The sequence below is a fragment of the Callospermophilus lateralis genome, chromosome 13 (assembly GCF_048772815.1).
Source record: "Callospermophilus lateralis isolate mCalLat2 chromosome 13, mCalLat2.hap1, whole genome shotgun sequence".
Classification (NCBI taxonomy): Eukaryota; Metazoa; Chordata; class Mammalia; order Rodentia; family Sciuridae; genus Callospermophilus; species Callospermophilus lateralis.
The window spans coordinates 106,887,642-106,915,555 of NC_135317.1; the positions used below are offsets into that span (position 1 = coordinate 106,887,642).

General features: G+C 51.5%; 1 protein-coding gene across 2 annotated transcripts; it reads right to left on the bottom strand.

Annotated features, from left to right (window-relative positions):
* Positions 1–621: 621 nt before the first annotated feature.
* Positions 622–27,733, bottom strand: Sft2d2 (SFT2 domain containing 2). Of its 2 annotated transcripts, XR_013092936.2 has the most exons (9): positions 27,440–27,733; positions 23,360–23,446; positions 23,104–23,189; positions 19,790–19,871; positions 18,515–18,550; positions 18,373–18,431; positions 16,610–16,639; positions 13,624–13,847; positions 622–2,072 (listed from the first exon to the last, which is right to left on the bottom strand). XR_013092936.2 is itself a non-coding variant. In XM_076872980.2 (8 exons), exons 1-8 carry the CDS (start codon positions 27,500–27,502, stop codon positions 13,808–13,810), a joined length of 483 nt encoding a protein of 160 aa, XP_076729095.1. In that variant the 5' UTR covers positions 27,503–27,733; the 3' UTR covers positions 13,520–13,807. The 2 variants fall into 2 exon arrangements, 1 of the variants encoding a protein (XP_076729095.1); XM_076872980.2 differs by lacking the exon at positions 622–2,072 and having other exon boundaries at positions 13,520–13,847.
* Between the last annotated feature and the right edge of the window lie 181 nt (positions 27,734–27,914).

The following is a 27,914-nucleotide window of genomic DNA, read 5'->3' on the forward strand; positions in this document are numbered from 1 at the left end:
TGGAAACCACGGGCTGAGGGTCAGGGAAGGCCTCCTGAGCTCGAGGCTCACTCTGAGACCTGGGGCTCAGCAGAGGGAACCTGGTGAACAGGAGACATACGGGCAGCCGAAGCCACGGCGCAGAGACCACAGGGCAACACAGCACGACAGGAGGGGCCACCCAGGCACAGGAAGGAGACGGAGGCAGAGGCCACCCGACCAAGACACACAGCCGTGTCGGCGGAAGTGTGGAACACTGCCTTGTGTGATGACCCTCACTGGCCACGGTGAAGCACCAGAGGGGTCCTGGGACAGACACGGGTCAGCCGGTCAGCAGTCGGCCTCAGCACCCCCAGCCAGTGATGGTGGTGACTTACACATCTGTTACCTCTCAGAGTCACAAATGTCACCTCTACTTCCTGCTAAACAGAGTCTAAACGGCCTCCTTAGCCCAGCACCCCTTGATCCCAGGAGGCTGAAGCAGAGGATCACAAGTTCAAGGCCAGCCCCGGCAACTTAGCAAGGCCCTGTCTCAAAATAAAATAGGCTGAGAGTGTGGCTCAGTGGTTAAGCATCCCTGGGTTCAGTCTCCTGTATCAAAAAGAATTTTTTTAATAAAAAGTAAATAATAAAATGGCTTCTTTAATCTATTTATTTATTCATTTTTGCATTACAATTCTTAATACACTATTATACCATAATTTATCATCTCTCTGATTATATATAGGTATGTTGACACCAAATTCACATATTCACACATGTATTTTGAATAATGATGAGGGCCTCCTTTAATCTTGAAGGGCTGGTTCCGTTCTTGGACAAGGATTTGGTGCACCAGCCTGGGGTTTTCTTCGTTGTGTGATTTCCATCCTTCCCATAGCAATAGCTCCTTAGCTGGTTTCATTTTCTACCCAAAAATAATTCTCACTATTAAGTATGATGTTAGCTTTTTTTTATTATTATCTTTACTGAGTTTAACAAGTTTCCCTGTGTTCCTAGTTTACTCAGAGTTTTGTCATGAGTGTTGGATTTTGTCAAATGCTTTTCCTGCACCTATCTACACCATCATGGTCATGTGACGTTTTTCTTTAGCCTACTAATGTGTGATGGATTATATTTATTGATTTCCAAATGTTGAACCGGCCTTGTGCACCTGCAATAAATCCCACTTAGTCATGGTGTATAATTCTTTTTTCTTTAAATTCAATATACTGATATTTTGTAGAGGATTTTGCATTCATGTTCACCAGACATATTGGTCTATGGTTTTCTTGTAATGCCTTTGACACTCACCAAAGAAGAGATGCAGATGGCAAATAAGCAGAGGAAGAGATGTTACACATCATGTTGTCAGGGAAGTGCAGCCTAAAATGAGATGGCACTTTAACACCTGTTCAGGTGGCCAAAATCCAGAACTCTGATCCCACCAAAGGCCAGCAAGGATATGGAGCAACACTGGCTCCCAGTCATTACTGGTGGGGGTGCAGGATGGCTCAGCCACCTTGGAAGAAAGCTGGGCAGATTCCTACAAAACCAAACAAACTCTCACAGTGAAATCCACAGCGCATCCTGTGGTATCTGCTCAAGGGAGCTGAAAACTCACATCGACGCAAAGACTCTTCACAGGTGTCTATAGTACCTTTGCTCATAACTGCGGCCACCTGGAAGTAACAGAGTGTCCTCTAGCAGACATGTGAGCCCTGTGGTACATGCACACAGTGGAAGTTCCTCAGGACTTCAGTAGGTCTGGAACCCTGGGGAGAGGGCGCCACAAGGAAGGCACCAGTCTGAGAAGGCTGTGCGCTGAGACATCGAACCAAGGACATTCTGGAAACGCAGAACCCTGGAGGCAGTAAAAGATCAGTGGTGCCAGGGAGGGGCGACAAGGCAGAGCACAGGGGCGAGGGAGCAAAACAACCTGCGTGCCACTGTGAGGGCAGGCGCATGTCACTGTGACTCTGTCCACAGAATGCAAAACACCAAGAGTCGTTCTGATGTAGACCCCAGACTGAGGGTCAGTGCTGGGTTGGAGCAGGCTCTTCAGCGTAGGTACGACACTGGGGCGGGGATGGTGGCAACTGGTGGCGTCATGCCTGTAAGGGTGCAGAGGATGTATGGGAAATCTCCATCTTCTGCTGATTTTCACTAAAAACCTAAAATTGCTTTGAAAAAAATAAAGTTAAATTCAAAAATTAAAGCATTTTCTTTAGAAAAAAATTTTAAAACTATCACCTAAAATTTTAAGTCCAACCAAAAAATCTTTCAAAGTAAAGGCAAGTAGTTTTTTCAGACAAACAAAAGCAGAGATAATCCAACACTATCAGAACTAAATTCAAAAATTATTAAAGGTGGTTATCTGTGGGCAGAATAAAGTGGTGTCTTTGGATCTATTCAAGGCAACCACAGAAAATGGTAAATATTTGGGAAAATATCATACTTTTTTCTTATTTCTTAATCTTTCCAAAAGATAAGTGTGTGAAGCCAAAATAACAATGTATTGTGGAATTCACAACACGTACAAGCCAAGTGTGTGGTGGTCTCTTGGGACACCAAGCGGGAGGCTCTTAGGCCATGCTGCATTACTCAAGGTAGACGGAGGTATGTTACAGATGCGTATTGGAGACAGACCTGAGAGCCAGCACTAGTAAAGCAGAGGTGTAATAAGCTAATAAGGAAAACCTAGAAGAAAAGAAAATCTCTATTAATCCAAAAAAAGGCAGGAAAAGAGGGGAAAGGAACAAATGGAGTAATGCTGAGAGCCATAACCAAGTAGGAATGACGCATGGCAATTTCCTTGTCAGCCTACCCAATGTTGCTTAGAGGGAGGACTCTCCATTGTGGAAATGGGCTTGCCTTGGACCCAGGTCATTTGCAGTGACATTGCATGAATGTTTGAGAGTTTGGGTTTGTAAGGCGACCCTGCTCAGGGATTAGGGCGGCTCCAGGTTTAGGGTGGATCCTGCTGGATTAGGGTGGCTCCAGGTTTAGGGTGGATCCTGCTGGGAATAGGGTGTATCCTGCTGTCTCAGGCGCCCACTCCTTGAGTTCTCGCGGGATTCAGAGGGTATTTGGTACGCAGAGCCCGGTGGAGGATGTGCTATTTTCCCAAGAACATGCGTGTAGAGTGCCGGTGAGAGTTCGGGAATAAAGAGTTGCTGTTTGAATCTACAAGGCTTTTGTGGTGGCTCGGTTATTTTGTGCCCAGCCAGACTGCGGCATTTGGTGACCCGTGCGGGGAACGCCTGAAGCTTGGAGGTAAGTGAAATTGCTCGTCCCTGAGGAAGAGTGAAAGAATGGGTGACCATTTCAAAAAACAATGTGTTCTTGTTTTGATTTATTTTGTTTTTATTTCAAGTTGCCTGTCCCTAGAACTTTCACAGGCAAACTGGGGAAAATGGTTGACCCAAGGTTTAAAGTTGTTCGCCCCCGAGGAAGAGAAATTGTTAGAGGAAGGAGGCACCCCAGTAAGACCAAGAACAGTTAGAACATATGTTGATACAATACAAAAATGTAGCCCATGGCTTTTTAAAGACGAGTTATTAAGTATATCAATGGGACCATCATGGTATCCTGTAAAAAGATTTTTCTTCAACAAAAAAGAGATGGCTAGTTCTGCTTACTACACTTGTCTAAGATCTTGGTTTTTACAGACATCTGATTAATTTACAAAGCTAAAGTGTTGAAACATCAACCACTAAATATAAAATCAAGTATTCTTTACTGATTAAGTTCCATAAGGTAATATATTTAAACATTATGTGTGTTTTCATAAATTGGTGAATGGAAAAATGTTTAATATTGCTTTGTGTCTGTGTCTTTGCTGAAACAAGGTTACTGTTAAGATTCTATCAGGTGTAATTTATATACAAAGAATATAAGAAGTTTCAGTTGGGTTTCAATTATAGTGTTATAGTACCATAAAAAAACATGAAATTATTTCATCTTATTAAAGTGGAGTAATTTGTTTAAATTCAGAAATTTTATGAGGGTTGTTTCAGAATGTGAATTTATAAAAAGGGTTAACAGCTAAAAAAGAGATATAAAAAGATTCAAGATGTGGAAATATGTTTTAATATGAAAGCTGAAGAAAAAAGAAATGTTTTTAGATGAGATAATCTTTGTGTGATAAAGTGAAAAAAGAAATGTTTTTAGATGAGATAATCTTTGTGTGATAAAGTAAAAAGTTGTAAAATGTCTAAGTAAGTTGCAAAAGGCTTTAAAAGGTTAAATTGAAGGTGGTTAAGATGCCTTCATGACGGAGGAAAGATTGCATCATTCGAAGCCTAGTTAATCTTAAAAGCATTACTTTAAAAAAACCATGAAAATGGGAAGATAATAGGATAAAAGCAATTTGGAGAAAGAATATTAGAAATTTGAAGTGAAAAACTTTGAAGACAGAAGTACAGGAAGGTGAAAAAAAGATAGAAAAGATGTAGGAAGATAGAGAAGATGTAGGAAGACAAGAATTTTAAACCCACAAAATAGGAAACAAAAGAAAACAACGAGGAAAAAAGGAACTAAGGGTCAATGTACAAACCTTAGGGGGAAAAAACTAGAAGATAGAAATAAGATAGAAAATGGTTGAAAATGTCAAGTAAAGGTATTTCAGATAGAAAATGCAAAAAGCTAAGACAACTATTAGATACAGACATTCAAGATAGAAAAAGGTAGAAGAGAGAAGTTTAAAGTCAAATATTGGATAAAATAGAAGAACAAGGAGATTATTAGTAATTTTTTCAAAAAGTCCATCAACCTAATTTCTGGTGGTGCAGAAATTAGAAGTCTCAGATGAGGGTGTTAAAATTTATAGACAAGAGCCATAGAAAACATTAAACTAGAAGGAAATTGGTTTAAAACCACATCAAAAAATTCAAAGGACTAAAGTAATTCTAAAAACTAAGGCAAAATGCTTTTGGAAGACTTGAATTTAAAAGGATCTTTAAATTTCCAAAGGATGCATATAGGATATTTTGGAACATCATCCCTGAAGAAAAATCAGTTAATGTTTTACTTAACAGGAATCCCATACAATCCACAGGGACAAAGCATAGTTGAAAGAGCTCATCAAACTATTAAAATATACTTATTAAAGCAAAAAGAAGGAATTGGGAAGGGGTATATATCCCCCAAAGATAAACTTAAAATAACCCTTTTTACTCTAAACTTTTTAAATTTGGATTCATCAGGACTCAGTGCTGCGGAAAGGCATATGTATCCAAGAAATGTACATAATGTACTTTGGAAAGATATTCTAACAGGACAATGGAAAGGTCCTGACCCAGTGATTGTCTGGAGTCAGGGTTCTGTTTGCATGTTTCCACAGGGAGAACAGCAGCCAATTTGGATTCCAGAGAGACTAACCAAAGCGATTTCTACAGACCAAAAAGAAGATGATTTGACTCAAATCCATAACAGCTGATATCCAGAGCTCCAGCTTGGCTATTCTTACATCTGTGACAGTGATTAACCAGGATGCTTTTTTCAATATCTATTTTATTATTGCATTTTTCCACATCATAAAGTTCTATTTTATTTTTTGAGCTCATACAAACTTAGATTAATGTTTTTCTGATCAGTTTTATTTTTTGACTGTGGAGTTTTTAAACATTGCAATGGAGATTTCACTGTGTAAAGCTACAAGGCCTTTACTATTATCTTATGTGTTGTAAGTTTGTGTGCACTCTTGTGTTTTGTGTTGTATGTCTGTGTGTGCGTATGTCCATATATCATATATGAGGAGCGCTCATGAAATAATGGATCCGAATTTTTTTTTTATTCACATGATTTAAATGGTTTAATTTAAATTAGGTAAACAGCTGTTAAGGATTGTTTTTAAAGGAGGTTAACAGATCTGTTTGTTTACTTGCACCTTTCCTTTTCATTATATTTAATAATTCTGTTCAGGATAATGTAAATTGTTCAAAAAAATGTTTTCTTAGTACCTGTTGGAATGTTACATAATTTCTTTTTAGCATCATTGCCAGAATTCCTATCTTCATCCCAGTGCCGGTGAAGACAAAGATAAAACCAAACTACAGCTTCTATGATAGCTATCACAGTAAACTGTATAAACTGATGCATCAATGAATAATAACAAGTAATGCTCAATCAAGGAGTCAATTTACTTTGGGAGGAAATGGACATATTGATAGATTCCTCCACTTTGAACTGCTTGCAGAACTTGCCTGGACTATGTATCACTTGTATGCATTGTGAACTATCTGTTGGTGCAGTGAATTGTGGTAGTGCTGGCATATCTTTGCTGATGGTGTCACTGGTGGTACAATTTTTCCAAAAGAGCCGTCAATTGGCTTGGTGTCCTTGCATTTCTGTATCCTCCTCCCTTCTGCTAGTGATGGTCTAAAATTTGGAGACCAACAGAGGTGAGGCAAAGAACCTCACCCCCCCACTGGTGCATAGGCCTATCCACAAGTATGGCTGTATGCTGGACCGGTAGTCAGTGACGGGTATGATCCAATTGCAGTGGTACCAACCTAAGACAGGAGGCTGATGCCTAGAGGTCAGATCATCTGATGATGGGTAAGGACCATATGTTGAATTGGAAAACCTAACAGGCACGGTCCCTAAGCCACATTGTTTGTTGTTTAATTAATCAGAAGGGGGGAGATGCTGAGAGCCATAGCCAAGTAGGAATGACGCATGGCAATTTCCTTGTCAGCCTACCCACTGTTGCTTAGAGGAAGGACTCTCCATTGTGGAAATGGGCTTGCCTTGGACCCAGGTCATTTGCAGTGACATTGCATGAATGTTTGAGAGTTTTGGTTGAAAGGTGACCCTGCTCAGGGATTAGGGCGGCTCCAGGTTTAGGGTGGATCCTGCTGGATTAGGGTGGCTCCAGGTTTAGGGTGGATCCTACTGGGAATAGGGCGTATCCTGCTGCCTCAGGCGCCCGCTCCTTGAGTTCCCATTGAGTTCTCGCCGGATTCAGAGGGTATTTGGTATGCAGAGCCTGGTGGAGGGTGTGGTATTTTCCCCAGAACATGTGTGTAGAGTGCCGGTGAGAGTTCGGGAATAAAGAGTTGCTGTTTGAATCTACAAGGCTTTTGTGGTGGCTTGGTTATTTTGTGCCCAGCCAGACTGCGGCAGGGTAAGACCTAGGAGACAAATAGCCTAGCAACAACTTAATGGGAGTTTTTTAAAGCAGGGCTAACTATGTGCTGTCTACAAGAGAGCCACTCTAGATACAAAGGGACAGGCAGGTTGGAAGTGCAAGTCTGACCCCATTTTAAAAATGTTTGACTACTGCTAGTTTGGATCATTTGGTGGGGGCAGGGGATTGAACCCAGGAGGGCTTTACCACTGAGCCACATCCCCAGCCCTTTGTACTGAGACAGGACCTTGCTAAGTTGCTCAGGCTGGCCCGGGATTACAGTGCCTCAGGAGGCTGAGACAGGAGGATTCGTGTTGTTGAGGCTTGGTCTTCAGAGCAGTGCTACTGACAGGTGGTAAGGCTATGCTGCATGAGGATAAAACTGAACAGATGGAAGAGGAACAGTGAGAACACACAATCGACATTTGCTCAAGGACTGTCGGCAGTGAGTCAAGCACGAGTATCTCCATCAACCTGCTTGACCGAGCTGGTACCCACCAAGCACTCCACCCAACGGTGGAGTGCAGAGTCTTTCAAAGTTCACAGGGGCGTTCATCAGGACAGACCAAGGCGCTGGCCATAAACAAGGCCCAGTGAATATAAAAGGATGGAGTCAGTATATTAGTCCCATCTTTAAATGACTACGGCCATTAGAATAGGTTTGTCTCTACACTGCATCTATGTTACACGTCCTGTTTATTGCATTGGCTCACACAAGCAGAGGCTGGGCAGTCCCACAGTGGTTGTCTGCACCTGGAGCCAGGGAAACCAGTAGCTGCTCCAACCAAGAAAGAGGAAGCCTCAGAGCAAGAGGTTCCAGTGCTGCAGCCCCAGCTGGTGGTCCTGGAGAGCCACCCAGAGTCCAGGATGAGGGCTGAAGCGGAGGCTGACGTCACGGCATGGCAGCAGCCCACCCACCTGAGAAGAACCAAGCTCGCCAAGCTGGGGCTCCTCCACCCTGCTCCACAGGCCCAGTCTGTCGGACAGTGCGGGTGGCCCTCCCAGTTGGCTGGCCCACATGTCAGTCATCTCCGTAAGCCCTCTCAGACACACCCAGAAGTGTGCTTTACTGGATTCCTGGGCATCTCATTCCAAGCTGCCAATCAAGATTAACTATCACACATATGGTCTCTGACGACAGTGAAATAAATTCACTTTCCTGGTAATTGCACAGTCTTCATTTGATTTAGTGATTCCTGGAAACCTAAAATATAGATATTTGGAAAGAAAGTCCTTGAAATGTTTAGAAATTAAATATACTTCTAAGTAATCAATGGGTCAACAACGATATCACAGGAAAATTAAAATACTGAACTGAATTAAAATAACGAAGCAACTGAGTCTCACTAATCACAGGCTGCCGACTGATTAGAACATATCCACGTCAGGCAAAGGCCAACTGTGTGTGACCAAGCTTGGTTTTGTGTTATCACTTCCTCTTCTCTGACCATAAATACAACTCCACACTTGGTGGGGTGCCGGGGTGGGATGTTCCATACATCTTTCTGCTGATTAATTTGATAAACTACTTTATATAGAATAAGTAAACCAGTTACATATGCAGGAATATTCCAAAATAAACACTTAAATTTTCTTACCCTTTGAAAACCTTCAAAACTGTCCTTAGACCCAAGTTAAACCCCAAATCACTTGAAAAAGAGGACTACACATCATTTTGGGGAGAGGGGGCCTTTTAAGTGCCTACAATGTGTACTACACACTCAGAATTCAGGTTAAAGGGCTGGGGTTGTGGCTCAGCAGCAGAGCGCTCGCCTAGCACGGGCAGGAGCGGGATTCGTTCGGTCCTCAGCACCACATAAAAATAAAGGCATTGTGTTGTGGCCATCTACACCTAAAAATATAATAAATGTTTTCTTAAAAAAAGAATTCAGGTTAAAGGTGTGGTCTTTTCTGATAGTTGTACAATCTTCATTGGGTCTAGGGATTCCTGGAAAACCAGACACAAATAAGAGACAACACTCAGTTTCTTAAAATCATCACACTACCATTTATTGGAGAATGATAATTGTGACAGGAGGAAGAGGAAAGAGCTTAGTTACCAGCGACACTCTCTCTCTGAAATAGGTTAGTCAAAATAAAACAGTATTATATGAAATAGATTCCCAAGAATATGTTTTTGGATACAAAAATTCAGTTATCAATAGTAGCATTCAAAATTAGTAAATTCAGTTATCAATAAGTAGCATCCGAAATTAGTTGTAGCTATACAATTATAAAAAACTGATTCATGTTGTAACAAAGTTTTCTAAAAGCTCATCGTGTTAGAACAGGCATGCAGCAGTGTTCTGAGGCTTACAAATTCACCAAAGGTTTTTTGGGGGTTTTTTTTTGGTGGTGCTGGGAGTTGAACCAGCGTCTGGCGTAGGCAAGTGCTCTACCACTGCGCCACACCCGAGCCCTCACCATAGGCGTCTGAACACCCTCAGTCCCAACTTCACATCCAGAATTCACACAAACAACAGAAGATCAGAGTTCAGAGGGTTTTTTTCTTTTTCCTTTCCTTATTCAAGGTTGCTAAGTCAGTCAGGCAAATACATAGAAAAAGGCAAAATGAGTACTTTTCATAGCAGAAAGATCACAAAGTCCAACGTAAACTCATTTCCTGTTGTAGTAGGACCCTCGACAGGCAGAGCAAACTGGCCCAGTGCCAGCCTCCATTTGCCCTCTAAAGAGCTCACAGAGATGCTCTGCCCGGACACCCGGCCTGTTGACATTGGGGACCATTTGTGCTTTTGCTGCTGCTGTTTTGGCTCTGTGGCTGCTTATCAAACACAGTGCTATCGGGTTGGGAACACACACATCCTCACTGTCGCGCTGTGTGCACAGACCCCATTCCCCAGCACAGCTTGCTGTGCACCGGCTGCTTCCCTGGTTGCCCAAAGGCTTGTCTATAGAAAGCAGCTTTGAAGCCTGGGGTCACTCCCAGCTCCTGCTGGAAAGGCTGCCGGCCCCTCACCTGACTGCCACAGAACCCGACTAACCAGGGTCTCGCTCCAGGTCAGGCTGGGAGGGCTGCGGAGCATCATCCCCGCGTCAAGAAATACCCAAGTGCAACTGAACGTCCTGAGTGGACCCAGGTCACATGAATCCCCTGCACTTTCCTCTTCACCAGACCAAAAACACTGGATTCCAGGACTGCACAGAACTCTGAGTTGGAAAGTACCTTGATGGATCGCCTCCTAACCAACCTCTCAAGCAAAACTCTAGACCTCTAGGTTGTTTGGTGTTGGGGGGTGGGCAGCAGGTTTCAGGGGTTAAACAAACAGATCTGTATTTGAGTTGAGGGACAATTTGCTTTTTTAAAAATACTATCTGTAAACTCTTGCATGTGTCAAAAATCACAAAAAATAAATATCTTAGATGTGTAAATTTTTAAAACTATGCCAAAAGCTCTAGTACATAGTTTCATGTACCTTTGAACAGTTGAATATTTTATGTGCTCAAATGAGGTTTTAGATTATGTTGTAAATCAAGTGTCTGTTATAATCCCACAGGTGACTCTGGTCAGATGTCATCTGAGAGATGAGGGAGGCCTGGCGCAGGCTGTCCCACGGGAAAGGGAGCCCACGGCCTCAGGGCCTTGCTCTAGCTCTTCACGGACACTGTGGCTCCTGCCCTGTTCACAGGGCCATCAGAAGCGGACGCCACACTGGCCAACCCCATACCTTTCTCCAGGTGAGGCCCACTTGCTAATTTTTCTGTCTGTGGAAGAATCAAAAGGTAATTCCATTGTTTCCGGCTCCGTTGGCATACAGTGATTGGCACACGGGCAGATGAGCCACGAGTCACGGTACGAGTGTGCTGGGTCGAACTTCAGCACTGAGAGATCACCCAGGGAACACGCCGCGTCTGCGAGACAGAGGCGGGAGCAGGGACTTGGGGCCTCCCTTGCCTGGTACGGAACAGGCAGCCTCAGAGCCTGGAGCAGGAGACAGGGCCTAGGGGACTCGGTCGGCAGGGCAGAGCCCCTCCCAGTGCAGCGCTCACAGAGCCTGTGGGAGGGAGCTCACAGGGAGCCTCTGCCAGGACTTCTCACAAGTGGGGAGCACAGCCTGAATAAGCAAGCACGGCCACCACAGGAGAACCCCCTGGATGGCCCCCCACTCCTCAAATGCAGCGATGCCTCCTCTGCCCAGCAGCGAACAGGGCGAGGACCAGAGCAGGGAGCCAGTAAGTCCATGACGAGCCTCAGGACTAGAACCCAGCTGTGAACCTCCACCTCGTCCGCTGGGTCGTTTCAACCCACGTGGGGCTTGGTGCAGATGGCAGCAGAGGGGAAGTGGGTTTCTTCCTCCAAACAAAAGCAAACAGACAAGGAGGCACTGCAGGAAAAGTGGGGGGTGAGTCTGCAGGTCCAGGAGGCAGCATATCCAAAAGCTGCTCAGCTCTCTCATGGGGCTGTCTGGGCAAACCAGCCACAGGCCACGGCCGTCAGGGAGAAGCCTGGCTCCTGCAAGGCCTCCGCCCAGGACTTGCCCTGGTGCCCTTGCCGGTGGGAGGTGGGACTCTCCCCGGAGCTGCTGCTTCTCTGTCATCATGGGAACAGCAGCAACAGCCACTGTGCACCTCAGTGACAGGACACACAGTACCAAGTGTCAGTCAGATACGCTCATGGCCACATGCTCACCCTGCCACTACCAGGGTCACCAGTATTCATTCCTCAGATTCAACAGTGACACCTGCCCTTCACAGAGGGGGCTCGGCCCAGCTGGGCCCTGCCGCACCCCCCTCCAGCATCCTGCAATGCGCCAGCAGGAAGAATCGCCCTCGCCCTGTGTTCACAGAGAGACGGAGAAGGACACCATACACAACCCGGTCGACAGCACACTCGTCTGTGACTAGCCCAGCTCACGCCCAGACCCCTGTGACTTCCAAGCTGCATTCACTGCCACTGTGCTGTCTGGACAGTCTGGTGAGGCCTGGAGAGGCGTCTCAGAAAGGGCATCTCACTCCAGCCCACTGAGGCCAACCCCATATCCCACATCATCTATAAGAGAAGGACCCCGGCCTCCCACGTCCTTCTGGGGTCTGAACTGCCTCCCAGAAGAACTGGGACATGGATACACCCCACAAAAGCCAGAGGGTAGCACGCGTCTCCCCTCCTGGCTCAGGGCAGGTGGAGGACAGCAGTTCCTTCGGCAGCCTGGGAAGGGCCTGCAAGATGGCCTGCCTCTGCCATCAGCCCTGCCCTGACCTCTCCAGCCACAGGCAGAACCCAGGCAGCCTGAGCTCACGGCCCCAAGCAAACAGACAGCCAGAGGCCACTGCCTTTGGTGTGGAGGTGCTGGAGCACAGCCCAGGTGACAGCCAAGAGGAAAACCCAGAGAGCCTTCATCTGAGGGTGGGCCTGGAGGTCCTGGAGTGCCAGGGACCCGGCTGATCAAGACAGGCCCTGCTGATGGTCAGGTGGCACAGAGCAGCTGAGAGGGTACACCAGGGACCAGCAAACGCCCTAGAGACCCAGGAGGAGACGGTCACAAAGGACGGGGTGTGGCAGGCAGGAGACGGCACAGGTGGCATAAGACACTGGAGCCAGGCAGGCAGGGGCCAGGCAGAAGAAGGCAGGGTGGGTCCTAGGAGGTGGGGGGGGGGTGCCCAGCCGGCCCAGCCCTGCCCTGGGGAGGTGGAGGCTGGTCCAGTTTCCCAGCTGCACAGGGGAGACAGGCCCTGCTGCTCACAAACCCCTTGTGAGGACCAGAAAGCCCACAAACATGGAAGCACACTGCACATGGTTGGGTGTGAGCTAAGACCTGATCACCTGCAGTGCTCCCAGTGTTCCCTGCACTGCTGAGTGCCAATACAGGGACCGCCTGAGGGTGGCTGGGCAGGCATGCTGACCTCCTGCCCTCCCAGCAGGAATCTGTCTTCTCACCCGCTCTGCCCGGGCCCCACCGCAGGGGCTGACAGAAAATAAAATCAACTTAAAAGCGAACACCTAGGAATAATCAAGAAAAAATACAGCAGGAAGCAGCCAGCTTTTCACCTCCTGTCGGCCCCCGTCCACAGGACGCGGCAGTGTTTGCTACTGCTGCTGCTCTCCCTCCACCTCGTGCTAGGAAGTCGTGAGGACAGAAGCGAGCTGGGAGACAGGGGACCCCGGAGACGAGGAGTCTGCGCCAGACGCAGGAGAAGTCGTTCCACAGCCAGGTGCTTCCCAACAGCAGGAGCGCCCAGGTCCGGGAGGCAGCAGTGCGTCTCGCCAGAAGGGGCCCCACTCCCCTCCACGGCCAGGCTCGCCAGGACCCAGGTAGCACAGAACACCCATGTGGGTTCCCAGGGCAGAAGCCAGTCCATGCTGGGGGAGGCAGCAGCACCAGGCCCCGGGCGGAGGGACAAGTCTGCAAAGGCCTCGTTGGCCCCGCCATTCTGTCCCTGCCTCCCCCCGAGGCCTCCCCAGGGCTCATCTGCTGAGGTTTAGCCAGGTTTTTTTATTTAGGGGAATTCAGTGGGTCAGCACCCAAAGAGGAACAGGTGTGAGAGGAAGACTCGGCTGCACGAGGTGCAGAACCCACCTCTGACTCCGTGCCACAGGCTTCGGGGTGGAAGCATGACCGCTTCCAAAGGCAAACCCTCAAGTGTTGAGACTGTGGGATAAAGGCACGTGTCTCACAGACACAGGTTTGGGGGCTATTTACAAAGATGTCCACCAGCTTCCGCGCCTGGTGCCTTCCAGAGCTCTGCAGACCTGGCAGCGTATCATGCAAGACACACGGCAAAACACTTCTTCACAGCATCCCTAGGAAGGAAAGAACACAAAGATGAAAGGGACATCACTACCCCTAGGCGCCTGTCCACGAGAGCCCCTGCTTGAGCGTCTCCTAGGCCCAGAGTCTCCGAGAGGCGTGCTGGACTGGGCAGAGCTACTGGTGGCCCACCGCAGCTCAACATTCACTGGAAGGACTCTCTGGGAAAGTGACTAGTCCTGCAGGAGTTTCAATTCCTCGTCCCTCAGAGCCCACTCCCCCTGCTCCCTTCTGTGGACGTCAGCGCACTGCACAGAAACGGGCATTTGGAAACGACAGCTGTCACTGCAATCAGAGCAAGACAGGCAGGTGGAGAGTACAGACTGTCGGGACCAAAGCGGTTTAATCAGCCGCAATCACAGACTGCACCAAAAACAGGTCAGTCGCTTCCTTCCAAGCAGGCAGCAGCGACCCTTCGAGGGACACCTCTGAGGAGCAGCCTCACTCAGGGCGTCTCCCACGGGCACCAAGCCCTGCCACAGGCTCCTGCACTCCGTGGGATTCGATGCGGAGAGCACGAGGGAAGAGCGGTACTCAGACGACTAGTAGCCCAGCAAGCTCTCTGCACCCAGCACACCCCGCTGCACGTGTCACACTCATCCCCACCTGCACCACGTCATGTGAGGCAGAGAGGTGAGGGGGGCACTGTGTGTTAACACGGAGGTGACTGAGGGCAGCACTTCCTAAGTCACATTCCACTGAAGTCCCAGAAGGTCACGGGACCCCTCACGCGGCTCACAGGCAAACAAGGGCTCTGGAAGGCTGGACAAGGCAAGCCATCTGGCTTATAATATTTCCCAATTACAAGGTCAGGGAACCCTTCTCTTCCAGGTAAACAGCACTTTCTGAGGAGCACTGGGTAGAGGCTGTACAGGCGGGTGACACCCAACCTTGTGGGGGGCTTCATCTGCTCCGCGCAGGAAACTCACCGCTGCCAACGGAATGCCCTCGTGCTGCCTACCCCTCACTCAGAAGGCCCACAGGTGCCAATCTAGGCCAAGTGGGAAGGCCCGAGAAAGACACCGAGCAAGGCGGCTTCACGGTGAGACCTGCACAACTGGGCCCTGAACCAGGAGAGTCCAGTCTCATGGGTGCCCTCTTGTCACCTCGTGACATCCCTAATCATGTCTGAGTTAGGCGCCCAAGCCTTCATTCTGCACTGGGGTCTGCCAACGAGGGAGCTGCTCCAGGCCCCAGGTGGACACGGCTTGGACACTCAGACCTGGTGGGCTCTGGCCATCTCCACTACACACCTAGCACCCAGGGCATCCCTGTCCACACTCATCAGACAAGCCATGGCCCCCAAAACTGCAAAGTCGCCTGGAGCATCTCACCACCATTATGCTCCTGGGTTCTATGTGCCAAGTCCCCAGCTGCTCTAGCTCGATGGGCTTGTTAGTGCCTCACCCAATGGTCATGCCCCAGCCCCTCCACACCACTGTCCGCAAAAGACCTGGGACGTGGGAGGTGCCATGCTGCCCTGCCTCCTTCCCAGCTCACCCAGGACACGAGCAGGAAGAAGGTGGCCTTCGGTGAGCAGGTAATGACGGAGGAGAATGGAAATCAATGGCTGCATTAGAACAGTTGGAGGCAAAGATCCCAAAGGCCAGTCGTGAGAGGCCCCATAGAAAGGGCTTGTGCAAGGTGCTTGGGCTCAGGGGAACCTCCAGGCCAGAAGGGCCTCTGGGGACCACCAGCCCAGCCACTCTGGTTATCGAGGCACTACTAGCTAGAAGACCTGGCCTCTGGTCCTGCCTCTGCTCACGCTCTCCCTTCATCGACTCCTTGGAAACTCTCTCATAAGTGGGAACCACAAGGAAACAGCGCAATTCCAGCCCCCGCCTCCCGCCCAGGGATTTAAATCAGTGTTCACCTTTAAAAAAACAGAACTATACCCAAAGGACAGCATACTACAGGGACACAGCCACATCAATGTTTATAGCAGCACAATTCACAATAGCTAAACTGTGGAGCCAACCTAGACACCCCCAGAAAACCAACCTAGAAAACGTGGTACATCTACACAATGGAATATTATTCAGCAATAAAAGAGAACAAAATCATGGCATTTGCAGGTAAATGGTTGGAGCTGGAGAAGATAATGCTAAATGAAGTTAGCCAATCCCCAAAAACAAATGCCAAATGTTTTCTCTGATATAAAGAGGCTGACTCATAGTGGGGTAGGGAGCAGGACCAAGGGAGGAATAGACCAACTCTAGATAAGGCAGAGGCGTGGGAGGGGAAGGGAGGGGGCATGGGTTATTAATGATGGTGGAATGTGATGGACATTATAATCCAAAGTACATGTATAAAGACACAAATTGGTGTGAATACACTGTGTTTACAACCAGAAATATGAAAAATTGTGCTCTATATGTGTAGTATGAATTGTACTGCATACTGTGTCATATATATAAAATAAATAAACAAACAAAAGAGCCTACTCAAAGCTACAGGTTAAAAGGGTGATAACGTATACACACACATTTCATATTACAGTGGGAAGCTCACCCAACCAGTAGCCAGCAGGCTGGGAGCACCTCATTGGGGTATAATTGGGGTGGGTGGAGGGTGGCCCTGACTTACTAATCTATGAAACAGATATAAGCCTTTGCCTATTTTGGCTCAAATAATTTTAATAAAGATAAATAAAATAGCATGTACTTTCTGTAATTAATCTTATAAGGCCCTACACAAACATATCATTGTTCACAAATGACAGAAGTTATATTTCCAAACACATCATTAGTCTTACCTTGCAAATGGTATGAAGGAAAGGCTGTACCTGCAACAGAGAGCAAAGGTCAGACGGAATGCACAGTGCTCCTGAGTGCCAGGAGCACCAACATGCCCTCCCCAGACCGCTCCATCCCGTGGCCCGGGAGAGAACACACATGCACGTGTGCACACACACCAAGCCAGAGCTAGGGGCCACAGAAGCGGGCAGAAGACCATGTGGAGATGAGCCCTCCGACCTCAGCCTCACTGGGGTGCTACTTTAATCATATGAGCCAGCAGTGAGCACCTAAAAGACACAGATTCCAGACACCCAGGTGGCACGGACGCCCTGTTCTAGAAGAACTTCAGATAACATCCACAACAGCTATCCTCTAAAATTTTATAAACCCTCAAAAGAATGTTAACTTTGACCCAACTGAGATAGACTGTCTGGTGTGCTCCTGTAATTAAAAAGAAACAGGAAAGAACAAAGTAAAGAGCCCCCCTACTCCCTGGATGAGCATGCATCAGGCTATGATTGCTCAAGTCCCAAGTCATCCTGGCAGGGCCAGTTAGCCCGGCCACAGCAGGGAAGGCAGCCGCGCAGAAGGCTGAGCAGCCCTACACGACCAGGTGTGTGTGTGTCGGGTCACGTCATTCACTGAGCCATGTGACTGCTGCCCTTGGAAAGTGACTTCACAAGCAAAAGTCCAAGGCAAAAGGAATGTGTGTACATGGCTACCGATTTCTGCACCCAGAATAAAACCAAAATGTAAACATGAGCCACCACACCAGGCCCTTCGGCACCCACTAGCCAAAGTGTCACATTAAAATCAGACGGCACTCTGCCGCATGCCTCGCCCTGTCCGTGCACACGAGCACCATTACTCATGAACACGGTGCTTCCAAAGGCAGTGGGAGGCATATTTATTCAGAAGCCCACATCACAGAAGGGGGAGGGGGCTGGGTTCAGTCTCCAGGCCCATCTCTACCGAGTGGTTCGCTGATCTTGGGGAACTGTAAGACACCCACAGTCCTCTCTATGCCATTCACTACAGTGAACGTTTCCTCCCAAGAGATCAGTCATACCTACAGTGAACCTGACATGCGGATTTCATCCCTGAACGCATCCCAGGAGCATCTCAGGACTACAGGGCCCACCCGGGCCGCCTCCCCTCACTCTGATGGTGTGTGGGGTGGGAGGAGCCGTGAACCCACAGCGCCTCTCATGGTTTTAAAACCATGCCTCCAGTCGCCCTTCTACTGTGCTCGGCCCTTGGTCCATCTCCCAGTCTTCAACTGAACTTCCCAAAGTGGCAGGCCCCAGGGCCTAAACTGACCCTGCCGCCCACAGCCACCTGGTTTTCCATTTCGTCAGCCGCTGCTCCTCGGCTCCCGCTGACAATTCCCTCTTTGTCCTTGTGTACGTGATTCCGTTCCATCACAAGTGTGTCACTCATTCATTCTCTCACCGCTTTCCTTTTCTTCTATTTGACTCAGAGCCTCTTGTGACCAGCCCTCAGATACTTTCATTGTCCTTGTACTTAGGGGACATGAGTGGCTTAATAACATTTGTACATCACAATCAGCCCTGAGCTCAGCGGACAGCCTGGGGCCACTCGGGACCTCTGCCGCCATCTACTGGCGGTGGGCGGGCGGAGGCTTCCGCTCTGGAGCCCAGGCCTCACTGAGAATTCCTCCTCCTGCACTCCCAGCCTCCCCCTCAACACGAGGCCTCGCCTCCTGGAGCAGCATCAGTCAGGGGTCTGCGTGGGAGAGCGCTGCTAAAAGGTTACTCACCACGTCAAGGACAAGGACTGCAGGATGCAGAAGATGAGCGCCAGTCCCTTGTTGTGCCACTGAAAGGAAAACAAGAAGGTCACAGAAAAGCACGAGGCGGGGGGAAAGCCAAGGGGTTCGGGGAAGTCCAGGCCACACTTACCCAAAAGGCAGAACACAGGGTGAGGGCGAAGCACAGCTGCAGGGAGAGAGGGACACCATGATCAAGACCAGGACACACGGCCAGAGAAACCCCGTGAAGACGGGCTCCTGACCAGCCCCAGCAGGCGGCAGGCCACCACACAACCCTCACCTCAAAGCACTCGACCTGCTGAGCATGCACACCTGGCACAGCTGACCCAGGAAACCAGCAAGATCTGCACACGGGACCCGCCCCCAGCACACGAAAGTCACATTCCGGCCCATGCCCGCACCATCGTCTGCTCCCCCGAACACCCTGAGTGCACTTCACAGAAAGACTCTATCCTAACTCTTCCCCAAGTCCTCCCTGGAGTAGAAAGGGCGCGATAACAAAGGTCATCAGGAGACGTCCATCGCATCAGCAAGCCAGCCCCCTGTGTACGTGTCACCTGACCCTTTCCCTAGTACCTTAGAGAGCTCTTTCCATAGCGGCTGTCCCAGCCAGCTACACCTGGGGCTGGCCTAGAGCAAATGGCACCTGAGCCACCAGCCATGGCTTTCACCTCACATCTATGACCAGGTGTCCTAGCCACGTTCTGTGTCCAGCAATGTGTCTGGTGCCCTGAAGGGACCAAACAGCAAACGCATCCCTGGCCTCAGAGCACTTACCTATTTGAATAAGTGAAATGCATTCAAATGAAACTAAAAATAAAAGTATGTCGATCAAGGTCCTAATGTGGCCAGAGAGAAGGTCTGGGGTAATTTTTGTCAGCCACATAGAAAACTAGATCCAAGAGAGAGTCCAGGTGGAGGGGACAGGAAGCAATGACAAACTGCAGGCAGCTCTGCCAGAGCAGGGCACAAGGACGACAGGCCACAGACAGCCCACTTCACTTCAGGAAGCCTGATGGGAACAGTATGCATGAGGCCAAAGTCAGACACCGTCCTAGAAGACGTCATCACCCGCGGTAGGTGCTGTGCAGCCACTCCCTAAGGCTCTGCCTGTGGGGCTCTGACAGCCCAAGGGTGGGGCCAGTGTGACAAGCAGCACCCTCTACAGGTGCTTTGTGGAACTGCAGTATCTAGACACCAACTGATGCACGTTGGGAAGGTGGGCCTGGCACTTACTAGAAGATGAAGACCACCCTCCTGCGGTGTGGTTACAGGACTGCGTAGTGTTAAGTTGAAGGAGGGCAGGGCGCAGTGGAGGGGGTCCTTAGGTGTAAGAAGAAAACTATTCCATGCAGCCAAAATAAAGATGCCCACGTGAGAAGTCCAGCAAAATCGCAGCACTTACCAGCACCAGGATGGTTGCGATCAGACGCGTTGGCTCGAACATGCGCTTCAGCTGTTTCAGGGGCCCCATGAGGAAGATGGTACTAGGAGGCAAAGACACACGTGAGCCGCTCAGAGCAGAACAGAACCACGGCAGGCACACGGAGTCACCTCCTGAGACCTCCTGGGGCAGCAAGAGCAGGGAGGGCAGATGACGCTGGAAAGCCCTGGAAAGCTCCGTGGAGACCCCTGGGCATGGCTCCCACTCAGTCCACCAACCCACAATCACCCACTCACCCTGCACAGGGGGACACTGAAGGCCAGGGCTTCCACATCCAAGGCCACTTGACCAGTGAAGGAGAGAGCTGGCTGTGGGTGTGGGTCTGTCCCTAGAGCCACACTCACACCCCTAGGTTAGACAAGCCCCCTCTTAGATGCCCCTTGACAACCTCCCCTTGAAGCAGACAAGCCAAAAGGCTCAGAACAGGCCTTCCTTGGTCAAAACTAGAGCATTTTCTTTTATAACCTCCAGGGAATCATTTCAATGATGATGTCATCTGTCCCTTGTTGAATGTCTGCTAAATACCAGATAATAAACACTTTTTCTTTCATTCCCTCAAAACCCTTGAGTTCATATTATTACACTTATTTTAGAGATGTGAAAAATAAAGCTCAGAAAGGTTAATTTCTTTATCTAAGATCACACAGCTTGGAACCAAAGGAGCTGGCATTCACCCCCAGGTATTCTGGGGACACCAAGCATGCTTTCCAGGTGACCAGAACCTGAGAGCTTGGGAGGGGGAGTGACCTCACACGAAGCAGACCCTCCCACCCAACACCCCCAGTGCCAGGGTCGGCACTCGGCCACATTTCCTGAGTCCTACAGGGTGTCACCACAGTGGGAGCTCCGGACAGCTAGTCCTGGACGCAAGCCAACCAGCAGATGGCATCAGCTACTGAGCCTTCAATAAAAACAAGAACTCCCAAAAGTCAGTCCGCCTCTCTGAGTGCCCTTCAGCTGCACCCTGAATTGCAGGCTGTGCTCCCAGCTCAGGGTGTAAGCCCACAGGGCACCTCCTCAACACCACACTGTAGGAAGCCACAGCCAGACGGGTCCTAAACACCACAGCAGCAGACGCAGAAAACAGCACAGATGGTAGGCAAAGCCACAAACCCTGGCAGCAGCCAGGAAATCACCATTCGTTCCCTATCCCCTGTCAGTGCCACGAAGGGTCCTCCCCGTCAAGGTCTGCTGGGACGCTCTTCTGCACTGAGCAACATACCACGTACCCACGCTCAGTGCAGACCACACTGTCCGCCAAAGCACAGCCGCCTAAGGACGGTCAGTATCTGAGAAGGCTTTAGCGGCAACGACGACACCTCTCAGGCCAGACCTCCTGTCAGAGCATCAATACACCAAGCTTCAGGAAGGTGCCCAGAGCATCATTCCACCTTTTCCTACTGCACACAGAGCGGGGTCTGGCACAGCGGGGGACCAGGGAGCCACAGGCACAGCCCTTGACAAGTGGCTGACAGTGACAAGTTGGGGTGATGGACAGCTGTAAGCACAGACGGCACAGCCGGAGCCCAAAGGAGGCCGTCCATTCTGGGCAAGAGGGAATTGGGAAAGGTCTTGCAGAAGAGGGAACGTGGGGCCAGGTCGTAACAAGTGGACAAGTACCCCCAAACCCGGGGAGGCAGGGACGGGCAGCAACCCAGGCAGAGGAGACAGCCCCCACAAAGGCACATCGAGGACAGAGAAACCGAGGGAGTGGGCCCAGCTGGGTAGGGCAGGGCACGTCGCAGGCTGAGGAGTTTGTATCCCTGAGTAGAGGGGACAGGGAGCCACTCGAGGGACTGCAGGTGAATGGCTCCGCAGGCCATCAAGGAGGCAGAGACGTCAGCAGAGGCATGTGGCAGCAGCTCAGGTGACAGGGCATGGCCAGAGCTCAGGCCAGCTCAGACACCACCCGCGCCCAGAGGCCCCCAAACCCTGACCAGGTGGGACCAGTGGTCCCTCCCCAAGTGTCCCCTTCCTTATCCTGCATTGACATCAGCCTACTAGGTGCGTCTGAGTGGCTGACCCACGGGCTCCACTGGGCCAGGACCAACCTGTACCTGTCACTGCAGCCTCATAACCCAGGGGGGACAGAAGTCAACCACTAGGGACAAGTAGCCATGGGGACAGAGGAAGGAGACAGGTAAGAGAGGTCAGCACCGAGCCTGGGGCCAGGAACTTGGACCCTGGGACTCCAAAGCCATTTACGGAGACACAAAGGAAGGGCAGGAAAGATGACCAGGATCAGGCTCCTGCGGGCCATTCCGGCAGAGGCCAGGCCCACGCTGCCAGCTGGGAGGCAGCACAAGCGCAGTCAGCCTAGGCGCGGTGGACCTTCAGCATGGTGGACCTTCAGTGTGGTGAGCTCTGCCCCCTCCGGCCACCCTGCTGCGTGCACTGACACCCGGGCCTGGGATGGCCTGGCACCACAGGATAACCCGCTTCACCTGCGGCCAGGGGACGGTCTGCAGTGGGAGCAGAGTGTGGGAATGACCTCTCCCACCACGGCCCTGAGCAGCCTTCATCTCCCCACCCCTGCTCTCTTAGCCACAGAAAAGGAGGCAGTGGAAGGGGACTTGGAGAAGCCACTCTGCTGGGAGCCATCAGCCAAGTAGGTATGACAAATTCCTTGCCAGCTTACTCCCATGCTGTCTAGTGGAAGGACTTCTGAAAGGTGACCTTGCTCAAGGACCAGGGCAGGATCTGTGTTTAGGGTGTTCCCCCTTTAGAATAGGGCAGTTTAGCATAATAGGAGATTAGGGTGTTCCCCCTTTAGAATAGGGCATATCCTGCTGCTGAGTTCCTCTTGAGTGCTTAGGGTCAGACAGTATATTTTGGGAGACAGAAGTCCATGTGGTGTGGATTTGGGCAGAGTGGATTTGGGCAGAGAACGTGGATTCCCCCAGAACGTGTTTGTTGACAGCCGGTGTGAGTTCGGGAATAAAGAATTGCTGTTTGAATCTACAAGCTGTGTGGAGACTCGTGATTTGTGCCCAGCCAGAGACTGCGGCACCACTCAAGCACAGCTTGCCAGTTCCCTGGTGCACAACCCAGGACTGATGCGTTTCCTGCTTTCCCACGGTGCTTCGGAGGTGTATGGAGACAGGTGTTCTGGAACAGCAGGCTGTGAACGCAATGCACTCCAACCACCTCTTCAAGCCCTTAAAACTCCTGGAGCACCCCGTCACCTCCCCGAGCACCCCGTCACCTCCCCGAGCACCACCCACACCCGTTTTCCCATCTCATGATGGATCAAGGTTAAATTAAACAGTTGTTACCTCCCAATGGATGCGATGTTACCAAAGGTGTAAAAGACCGCGAAGAGGGTTAGTCCCTTCTTGGGCACCCACAGCAGCAGAGTCCCCTGGAAGTAAAAGCACAGCACTGGTGTCAGAGTGGCCCCTCCCACCACAGCCTGAGCACCCTTCATGCCCCCACCCCTGCTCTCTTAGCCACAAATTTGAGAGGATAAAAGAGAAAAGGAGGCGAGTGGAAGGGGGGGGACTCAGCAAAGGAGGTTCAGGGGAATCTTACCAGCAGGGAGCAGAGAATCCCGATAGCAAAACACGCGATGAAGCCTTTCACCCTGGTGCCCCAGCTTAGCGAGGAGGCCTCCACAACCTGGAATTCAAACACAGTGACACAGATGCCACGAGGACCTACCAAAGTCCCAGCAAGCACAATAATCAGAAGTGGCATCAATCTGTGTCTAGGAAGGCAGGGGAGACAGGATCCCATGTGCCCACAGCTACAGAAGGGCCTCGGTCCGACTCTCCTCGGGGCTGCACACCCTCCAGACCAGTCTCCTCTCCAGTAGCTGCCAGGAGTGTCCTGTGCCTCAGAGGAGCATCTCCAGAGACAGCGATTCCTGTCTCAACAAAGCCAGCAAAGCCAAGTGCAGCCAAAGCCTCCCACATCCAGCAGCAGGACCACAGCTGGAAAGGCATGAGATCCACCAGACAGGGCCCCACCACTTGGGCAGCAGGGTCACCCTCTCCTTGGTCCATCAGCTCAGCTGCGGCAGCTGCTGCTCCTCAGGCACTGGGACTTGGAGTGCAAAGGCCGCCACTCTCACCAGGACTCATCTGCAACTAGACATTGTTGTAGTCACAGGGTGGGGGACAGATCATCAATGCCCTGCTCGTCCTGCTGCTATGCTCAGGGCCGTGGTGGGATTGGTCCCCTTCCAGAGCAAAGTTCAGGGGAAGTCAAGGTTCCAGAGAAACTCAGCTGAGTCAGGACCTTCGAGCAGCTCCCAACCCTTCTCCTGATGCAAGAGGGCAAGCCCCTTCACAGCTGGACACAGGCAGCTGCCACCAGAGACCAGACCGTGGCAGGGCAGCAGGAGCTGAGAGTATCCACACAGTGCTCCCCTGTGAGGCCAGGGACTCCACCCAAAAAAGTGGTGAGGGTGCCTCCCACACTTCTACCCCTCATGTAGGCAGGCAGGTGGTGGCAGAGGCTGCAGGATCTCTAGACGGGCCAGGCCCTGGGTCTTGATTCCCGCTGCTTAGGAACCTGCTTTCAACCTGTCAAACCAGAAGCTTGAAGAGAAAGCGCAGAGGCTCCCGGTTTGGCAGGTACTACTACAAATGGCTTAATTGCCACTCAGGACGATAAGCTGATGTCATCAGAAGGGTCCTCTTCCCACTCCCAGGTAGTCACATGACTGAAACTGGGCTGGTGACCGCACCACACAGAGCACTCACAGAAACTTGCAGCAACAGAGGACCTGCAGAGGCACAGCTGGCCTGGGACACACAGCAGGAAGCCCACACTGGGACCTGACAGAGGAGCCACCTGTGCCCATGCTGGGGATACCCCTGGTCTTCATCTCCCTCTGGCTCCAAGATGAGGTATCTGGGGCTCTGGCACCAGGCTTTACTGGGCCCAGACGATCGAGTTAGGCAGCTTCTAACTCACCCACGACACCACCCTCCATGGTGAGAATACATGACACTCCACACTCCTCCCACCAGCGCAAGAACCCCAGAACTCGCCTTCCCAGGGGGATCAGGAGCAAGGAAAGGGCCAGGAGGCTCAGCGGGGGATTTGCCCCCCCCCCCCCGCCACCAAGCACCACTCGGCATCAACAGGGATGTTCCAAAGGATCCCACCTTGTTTTATCAAGAGGATAAACCACAAGGTTAAATGTTAGATTTGAACTGGCCTCGACATTCAGACAGAACTGAAGAGACTCAGGAGGTCAGTAAGATTCCAGCCCTTGTAAAACTCAAAACACTGGCAAGAGAAAGTAATTCTGCCGAAAATCTGTTTCTGATTCTTCCTTTCAGGATGGAGCGAGACACCTGGTCTCTAGGTCCCCCAGGGGACTCTATCCAAATGTTACTTTTTTTGCCAAAATGGGTGAGTGGGGGTGGATTTTCACCACTGTTTTCCATGGCCTGTGGCTGCATGTTCTTTCCCCTGCACATTTGCTGCTCTGCTTCTCCCAAGTGGACTCTGAAAGCAGACTCACTCCCCTTCCACCGTGTGTGAAAGCAACTGTCTCTGACCACAGCGGCTGGAAGCTGTGCTAGCCGGCTTCTCTGGAAGTTAGAACAACATACACGGTACCTGGAGAGGCTGCAGGCAACTGCTCACTCAGTGCCAGCAGTCGGGACAAAGGTCCCTTTGACTCCAGGTTGTGGAGAAAAGAGGGGCTCTGGCCAAGAAATACAGCCAAGAGCCGCTCAGGGAGTTGGGCCTGCCAACAGTAGGGAGCGGCTTTCCCCTGTTTTAAGGTCGGGGCCATTCATTCCTCCCTTGCCCCGGAATCCTCTGTAGAAAACACAAAACCTACACTCGCAGAAAGAAGTCCACTGAGGCCAGGACTTAAGGTGTGTGTTTGAAGGCAAGGCATCGATTAGAGAACTGGCCAGGAGGCTCCTGATGAGACACCCACGCAATCTTCAGAGCTCCCTGGAGGAAGGGGGACCAGAGCAGGGCTACACATGCTCTCTTTTATGATTTGCATTTAAACAGTTAAAAAAACTAAAACACCTCTGGTGACTTCTGACAAGTCATATAATTGGATTTGAAAAGATTTTTAAGGCCACCTAGTCCAACTCACCACACATAACAGAAATTTCACCACAGAAACCTCCATCATTGCCAGCCTCAAAATCATGGAAAATGTGAGTTGATCACATTTTTTGCCCAGATTTTAAAAGAAGCCCTGTCCTGATAAGTGAAAACTAAGCCAAAACAGCTCTAAAAACAACTCAGTTGGCTAAAAATGTTTCCAGGGCTTCAGGACTCCGGAAGCGCCACACCATGATGCACATAAACAGGAATCTCACTCAGAAAGAGGAAACTGGGTGTTTTAGAACAAAACAAGATCACCTAATCTTTCACAGACAAACGCAGCTTGTGCCTGTGCTTCCCAGAGGCTCTCACTGGGCCAGACAAACCCAGGCACTGGTGTCCCTCAGATGCGCGCCTCAGGGGCGCCAGAGGTCTCCTGCTGCTCCATGAGGATTTCCTGAACCATGGGCCTCACTGTCCACACTGCACCCAGAGTCCAGAACAGAAAGCGGTCCCTCTTCAGCCCCGGCTGCTCCAGACAGCTTGTCCACAGCCCACCCGGCGCACGTCTGCAGATGAGCATCAGGGTCAACCACCAGGGCACAGCTCTGTTGGGCCCTGTGAGGGTCCCCTTGGTGCATCTTGGCGGCGGGGCGCTTCCGGAGTCCTGAAGCCTGGTGGTTCCTGGCCAAGAAATACAGCTAAGAGGCCAGAAATCAAGAAAAAAAAGGACACACGAAGGTACTCCGGAGCCTTGGCCAGTTAACAAAGGCACCAGCCAGCTGTTGTGAAGTGTCCAAAAAACAACACAATGGACCCACATTCCTCCAACACGGGACTCGTGGTGAAGATTCGGGAAGCGCGTTTTACACTGAGGTTCCCTGGAGAGGGCGCAGGTACCCACAGCAAACGAAGCTCGGAACGCACCGGCCGCAGGGAGGAGGAAACAGCGCTGCTGCAGTCGGGCTGGTCCCGGGAGCGCGCCCACCGCCGCCCTCGCCTTCACACCGAAAGCCGGACGTCGGTCTTCCAGCGGGAAACCAAAACAGAGACCCCCCGCCCTGCGCCTGCCCCGACTCGGGCCTAGTGCGGGCCTCGGCTCCGTCGAACCCTTTCGAAGAAAACAACAGGCCGGCGTCTCCCGAGGGACGCAGTCCACCGAGAGGGGCGCAGTCCACCGAGAGGGGCGCAGTCCACCGAGAGGGGCGCGGGCTGTGGACCGAGCCGCCGGAGGGGCTGGCCCCGTCCCGGGAGTTCTCGGCTTCGTCGCGCACCAGCTTCGCCCCCGCGGCCACCGCACTGGTCGGTGGGCGTGGCGCCGCCCGCAGCTACACCCGCCGCGGCCTCTGCCCCGCGAGGACTCGCCGCCGGCCCCGCCGCGCTCCCGGCTCAGGGCCGGGAGGAGGGCTGCAGGGGCGCGGGCGCCCAAGGACGCGGCTGGGCGCACCTGCGGCCGCGGCCCGGCGGGGCCCGCAGGACAGGAGGGACTCGGGGCAGGGCAGCCTCCCAAGAAGCCCGGAGGCCTGTGGCTCCCCGCCCGCGTCCGCAGGGCCAGCGGGGCGGCGCGGGGGCAGCGGGAGCACTCACCTCCGACAGGCCGCTGCGGTCCTCCGCGTCCTGCCCGCTCAGCACCTTCTTCAGCTTGTCCATCCCGAGCCCGGGCCGCGCCGGCTCCAGCCGTGGCGGCCGCCTGTTGCGCTCACTCCGCCAGCGGCCTTCCGGGTGCTGGGCCGCCGCCCCGCCCCGGGCCTGCCCACCTGCTGCCCGGCGTGCCCTGCGGCCGCGCCGCCCCAGGACCTGCCCACCTGCCACCTCGCCCTGGGACCTGCCCACGTGCCTTCAGCCTCGCCAGGAGCCACCTGCGGGTCGCTTCGCCCAGGGACCGGCCCACTTTCCTTCAACCCCGCCCAGACGCCTGCCCACCTGCCTTAAGCCCCGCCCAGGGACCTGCCCACCTGCTTAAGCCCCGCCCAGGAGCCTGTCCACCTGCCTTAAGCCCCGCCCAGGCGGCTGCTCCCCTACCTCTGGCCCCGCCCAGGGACCTTCTCACCCGCCGAGGCGC

Excerpts from the sequence above, each read along its gene's own strand:
- Sft2d2 (XM_076872980.2), bottom strand. The coding sequence starts at position 27,502 with ATGGACAAGCTGAAGAAGGTGCTGAGCGGGCAGGACGCGGAGGACCGC. Across the intron at positions 23,447-27,439 it reads ACCGCAGCGGCCTGTCGGAG|GTTGTGGAGGCCTCCTCGCT; the intron begins GTGAGTGCTCCC and ends TTTGAATTCCAG. Across the intron at positions 13,848-16,609 it reads TCCTTCATACCATTTGCAAG|GGATGCTGTGAAGAAGTGTT; the intron begins GTAAGACTAATG and ends TTTCCTTCCTAG.